The sequence below is a fragment of the Nanorana parkeri genome, unplaced genomic scaffold (genome assembly GCF_000935625.1).
Source record: "Nanorana parkeri isolate BGI_ZX_2015 unplaced genomic scaffold, ASM93562v1 scaffold815, whole genome shotgun sequence".
Classification (NCBI taxonomy): domain Eukaryota; kingdom Metazoa; phylum Chordata; class Amphibia; order Anura; family Dicroglossidae; genus Nanorana; species Nanorana parkeri.
In genome coordinates, this window is record NW_017307083.1 from 166,309 (window position 1) to 172,941 (window position 6,633).

A 6,633-nucleotide genomic window follows, 5' to 3' on the forward strand; every position below is an offset into this window, starting at 1 on the left:
CACTACGTTAGGCCTGGGAGAAACAAAAAGAAATCTTGGCATGTTGAGGCTTAGGCTTCTTTTAATGGGTTAAATGAGTAATATTACCACCAGTAACTACTTTGATGACATTGTCTAGTGAAACACCAAAAGGGCAGTCGCCATCAAAAGGCATGTGCAGCTTGCGATGCCTACCCCTGGGCTTCGACCACCGCCTGTTGACACTCTGAGATCCCACCATCCTCACCACTCCATTAATCCATCACACCGCAGCTTCTCAAGATCATTCTCCTTCTACCGCTCCTTCCTTACTCTCCTCCCACTCCTCTTTCTGGTCTTTCCCCTACAACCCCCCAGACCTCGACCCCCCTCCTTTTTCTGTTTTTGTTTTCTCATGAAGGGTTTAGCCCTCCCTATCGTAACTCCTTAGAATCTCTTGGTTGAGGTGAGATCCCCTAGCTGACGATCTCGCACTCCTGAGAACCACTCGACCTTATTTGCTTATCTGTTTGCTACTTGATGATGCCAAAAATGTAATTCTTTTTTTAGGAGCGCTCACCAGCCCTATGTCATGTGCTGTGTATTGTATTATTTTGTTCTTTGACAAAACCTCAATAAAAATATTTTAAAAAAAAGGGCATGTGCAGCAAGCAATATTTACAAAGCTGTTCCATAGACCGACATTTTAGTTACAGAGATCTAATGTTCAGACAGACTTATTCAGGAGATTAGACAGATAATATCAGCTAGACCATCAACACAATAATGTAGATTGAAGGCAAAATGATTAGCCAATCCAGGTGGCTGCATAGAGAGCTAGCTTAGCAACATGTAGATGATGTCTTTATTGAAGAAACATTTTGAAAAAAAATAGAATAAAAAAAAAAGAATTGAAATGACTAGTAAAAGAGGTGTAAACATTTCCTAATAGATGAAAATAAAACATCCCTCCTCCTAGGACACTAGCATTAACCTGAGGCATGGGAAGGGTTTCCAGATAGCAAGCATTGGTAGACTTGCCAAGCTTCACAATTTGGTTGCACAATTACAGCAAGTCTACATTGCAAGTCTCCAGATCAATGTGCTTTGCAAAAGTTCTGCACACTTGCAGAGTTCTTGATAAGACCTGCAGGGCTCTTGTTGTAGACTTGCCAAGCAAATTTGCTACAAATTAAAAAAAAAGTGTCAACTAGAACTTGTGCTGCAAGTGTTCTGCAAGTCTACAACTTGCCAGAAATGTGTGCAGCAAGTTAGAAAGAATTACAATTTAACCCTGCCACACGTTTGTGGCAAGTAATCCTTACTATCTGGGTTGTACCAGGTTGGCCAATTACTTTTTGTTTGCCAGTGTCCAAATCCTCTTATAGGCAACCATATAACCAAATCATATCAGAATATCTGAATCCTGTGTCCCCTAATGAACGATAAAGAAAGAAGAAATCCTTCTTGAATTGGGTTGGTAGAATGGGTTATCTTGATAGTCATGGAACTCTACTAAACTATCCCTATTGGAACTTTTACCTTTTAAAGTATGGAATTCCTTTACTACAGATCTATCTATTGCTTTGTATGGAGCATTCATTCCACATCCACATACTTTTGACTCTTAAAATGGACAAGTAAATCTCTTACGGTTAAATAATTTTATTTAATAGATTTTGGTGGCTTACAAACTTTGTTAAAATGTTTACTGTAATGAAGATTAGTAAAACCAAAGAATATAATTAAGGAAAAAAAAAAAATCAGACCTTTAAAAAATGACTTTTCCGGTTGGGAAAACAAATGAACACCTTTTTTATAACCACTTTCTAAAAATGCACATCCAGGACAATATTACAAATGAAATTTTGCAAAAAAGAACATTTTTAGACAAAAACATATAAGGTTTTGTTTTACAGCAATAATACATTAGGAAGAGATTTAAAATGTTATTTTGTTTTAAAACCATACCATATTTGGAAAACTGTATATGGCAGTGCAAAAAAAAAAATACAATTGTACTTTAAAAGTGCTAAATACAGCAGCGATTTAAAAATAGCACATTTCACATTGGTAAAGCAGTGCAGAAAAAGTTGATCATACTGTATGGGATCAGAGATGGTCTCTTCTGAACAATATGAGTGTTTAAAGAGAATCCAGTCCTTTGCAGACTGATGAACAGGACCAAAAACAATGGGGAGGGGGATATTGCAAACCCAGTGTAAACTGATCATTTAAAAAATATATACAGTACTTTAAGTGCTTTTATAATTTCAGCAGTCCAACTGAGTCCCAAAACTAAAGATATATATTTTTTCCTTTGCGAGGTATTTCTTGCGTGGACAACTTTATCATATGCATTGTTTACATGAATATAAAAGCTACGTAGGTTTTAGTCACAGCACTATGTTATGGTCCAAACTTGTCCAAAGATTCTGATGTATACTGGGATGGTGAAAAAGAATCCATACAGAACCCTTTGGTTATTGCACAAGCGCCCTCTGGATTCCCCCTTTCCTCTATGGAATTGTTGTTTACTAGGTTCTGAAGTCTTTGCCGCTCTTGGGCCTGCTTTGCTCTGTTGGCAATGTACCGTACTCTGCTTTGACTTCTAGAGGATGTTCTTCGAAGAAGATTCATACCATCATCCTCGTACTGAACCGGCTGAAATTCAGTAGGGGATGTAATATCATTTTCTTTCTCAAAACTAGTTAGCTTCTTCAGTTGCTCTGTGAGCGAATCTGTGGACTTGCTAGAAGCTTTTGTACCATTTGGTCTTCTTTGCATTCTCTGTGATCTTGTAATAAAGCTTCTGCTAATGCTCCTATACTTGCTTTCAAAGTTGCATGTAATATCATCTGAGGTCAGATCTCCAAGACTTTTAGACATTGACTGACTGGTGGATGTTTTGTTACTAGAGTTAGATTTGCTAGCTGTCTGTTTAAGACTCTCCATATATAGTCTATTCCAGGTGTTTCGTCTCGGTAGGGGTGGCAGTACCTCCTCAGGACTTCTGGCCAGAGGTTTTGGATACAGTTCACCTATTGCTCTGTTGTTGGACATTAAATTTGGGATTGATTTGCTTTTAGTTACTCCTAAAGAAACCTCTCGAGCTAACGTTGTTGCTGATCTCGGTCGCATGGTATTTATTACACGAATGCTTTCAAAGTTATCATCAGATATATCGAGATCCAACAAGCTTTTTTGTGCTAAATTGGGCAAAGAGAGATCAATCACTGTGTCATTAGAGGATTTACTGGAAGACGAAGACATGCTATCCCTATGACTGTTAGACTCTAATTTGCTCCAAATCTTATCATTCATGGTGGCATCAGAATAAATCTCTGCTACTGGAGACTGGCACACAGAATTCAATTTCAAGGCTGAGCTGTTTGAAATAACATGACCTTCACTTTTTGTTCTTCTCATAGGTACAGGTGGACCAACCCTGGCCATGGATGGTTGTTGAACCACACGGTCAACTTGTGGTCTCTGAGCTGTAGAAGGTAACAAATGCTTTTTTGGATTGTTTAGTATCTGCTGTTCAGGAAACCTACTCATTTTATTTGCCTCTGTAGTGCTGGTGCTTTGATGTGACGATTGCTCTACTTTGTTTTCGTTGACTTGACAATATTTGGCCTGGTCTCTTGAAACATCAGCTAATAAAGACATCCCTGGCTTCATGTTGGCAGAATTAATGGTAAGTGAGGTTTCATGTTTTCCATTAATGATGGTGAGTGTGTTTGCATTCTTATCCTTGTACAGTCTTTCAGTATTATTTTTTGAATGTGTGGACAGATCACTGGATGCATTCGATATTTTACCTGCAGCAGGTTCAGTGTTTAATCTGTTTGTTGTGTACTTGATATTGGAGGTACTAGATGCGTAAGGACATTCAGATGGAGATCCTGTGGGTTCATCACACCCTTTACTGCCATCATTTTTGACTGAGGCAGCAGGTTGCTTAACTTTTTGACCAGGAAAAGGTATTTCCTTGGCAAAGGTGGGTTCTTCTGTAATGGTTTCAAGACTGCATAAAGAAGAGACCGACCTACACAATGAAGTTTGTCTGGCATCTGAAAGAAAATGAAAAACAAATTGTTGTAAGTTAATCATCCAAGAAATAAAAAATAACATTGGGGGAAATTATCAAAACGGAGCAGACAAAATCTGGAACAGTTGCCCAGGGCAACCAATCAGCTGCTATCTTCAGTTTGTTCAGTTAATATTTGAAAATGACAGAGAGAAGCCGATTGGTTGCCATGCACAGCTGCACCAGATTTTGTCTGCTCCAGTTTTGATAAATTCCCCCTCATTATGTTTTAAAACTGCATACGATTGTAAAAACAAAATGCAACATATAACATTTTTGTGCAAAGTACCTCTACTACCCCAACCCTGTAGGACGGTGCTGATCCTGGGCTTCACTGTGCCTTGTGCGTGCTTGGGAGCGGTACAGCAGCTCTGTCACTAGAGATCATTACATCTGCTGATGATCTCCCTCTAGTGTTGTGAATGCCGAAGTGATGTATATTACATCACTTCGGCATTCAGCTGTCAGTTTTTGGCTACAGAAGCCGGTGAGAAGCTTGTGAAGCAGATCTCTGCTTCATTCGTTTCTTTGGCGGCCCTAGATGACATTAGGGGTCTTAGAGACTCCTGATGTCTCCATAAAGAGGACCTGTTATTGTAAATTAACTATCACATAGGGGGCTTTCTTATCCCCCTATGTGATAGCAATAAAGTTAAGTGGGGAAAAAAAAAAAGGTAAACATTAAAATACATAAAAATAATGTAAAAAAACCCCCACAAAAATGTTTTAAAGTACCCTGCCCCACATACACACACAAACATGCGTCAAGTGCACCTACGTGCGATAATAACGATTGTGCCGCACATGTTATATATTACCGTGAATGTCAGAGTGCGAGCAATAATTCTAGGGCCATTAATCACTTAACACTAAACTGATGAGCGGTAAAAGCTTTTAAAGCGTCGCCTATGGCCAATTTTGGGTATGGTAGTTTTTTGCGATTTTGCGGGCACACGCAATTTTGAAGCTCGACGTGTTTGGTGTCTATTTACCAGACATGACCCTGTCTTTTATATTTTACCAAAAATTTGGGTAATAATAAATGTTTCATAACATAACGTAGGAAAAACTTTTCCAAATTTTTTGTTATATAGTAAAAAAATTAAAACCCCTATGGGGGAGATTAATTAAAACTGGAGCAGACTGAATCTGGAGCAGTTGACCATGGCAACCAATCAGCATCTCTCTTCACTTTGCTCAGGTAAGATTTGAAAGCGGATTGGTTGCAGTGCAAATCTGCTCCAGATTTTGTGTGTTCCAGTTTGGATAAATACCCCCTTATGTGTCTCCAAAAAATGGTATAAAATTAATATCAGTGCAGCGTTATATGACGGAATAAATGTCAAAGTACTGCAGTGCTAAATACTGAAAAATGGCCTGGCCAAGTAGGGGGTGCAAACACCCCGGTCTTCAAGTAATTAAAAGACAAATGGTTGGGTTTGCATTTAAAAAAAAATATTCTTAATCTTTCAGTGGCAGTTACCCCAAGATATTCTCTGCTAGCTCTGTGTCGGAGTGTGACAGTGTTCTTGCCTTGTGACTGGCTGCTAGGCCAAGCACTGCATCATAGGAGGGGGCCAAATGCACTCCCATACTTGGAAGCACAGAGTATTTTGCTGTGGCTATGAGAGGGGAAGAAGCAGTGGAGAAGTTCTGTGATGGTAAATATAAGTGGGTCGAGGGGCAGACTTTAAGACACTACAATAATGAAGGTAACTGAAGATTACTTTGGAGATCTGCTTCCGAGTCCCCTGACGGACATAAAAAGTCACTCAATGATGCATCACAATGGCATTATTCACCCATAACTGAAACATCCATTTTGGAAGAACTGGATAAAACAGGATAGGTGACATTCTACTATTTCTCACATGCAAATTACATCATTATCTCTATGTTTGCCTACAGGAGCATGACGATATTGTGTGAATCAGAAAATTCTACTAACAGGTGGAATAATCATGTTATAAATACCTGAGAATGTGGCAATCTCTGAATTTCAAAATAATTTTGCACATGAGGTAACGGAGGTTATGTCACTCACCACACATGGGTTATGTCTGGCAGTAGGCACCAGTGTTCAGAGTCAATGTTGAAACAGACCACTGGTGTAAAACCATAACGCGTGTGCAGAGCTCACGTGTTTGGAGTTCAATGTATAGTGCTGACAGAGCTCAGTGTTCAGTTCCTTCACTGTTGTGAAAATCAGCTCAAACATGTGCAATCAATGAACTTCCATGGAAATAAACTCTTACACTGGTGAAGAAGTTGCTTACTGCTGCCTAGGAAAATCTGTATATTGTTCAAGCAACCTTTATTCAAAAAAACGTGGTCATAATACTGAAATGATAGCATAACCTGTAGTTATAGCTGTATTGTATTGTAAAGGACATTACTATGTAGTAAGCTTGCCAACAATAGTTAGTAAGTACACTTTACAATGCATTATGTGACAGACATGTTTACGCTCCAATTTCTTTATGATGCTAGTCTTTTTGTCCATATTCGCCCTTTCTTATGTAGTCTGAATTAACAAGCACATGCTACTTTATTAAACACACAAGACGACATGCAAAAATAGG

At 38.8% G+C, this 6,633-nt stretch overlaps 1 protein-coding gene across 1 annotated transcript in view; it reads right to left on the bottom strand.

The window, feature by feature from the left end:
* Nucleotides 1–1,614: 1,614 nt before the first annotated feature.
* PLCH2 (phospholipase C eta 2) overlaps nt 1,615–6,633 on the bottom strand; it is a 400,220-nt gene continuing 395,201 nt past the window's right edge. Inside the window, exon 24 of the mRNA XM_018565131.1 lies at nt 1,615–4,034. Coding sequence (XP_018420633.1) covers nt 2,368–4,034 — 1,667 coding nt within the window. The 3' untranslated portion in view covers nt 1,615–2,367. The remainder of the gene's footprint in view (nt 4,035–6,633) is intronic.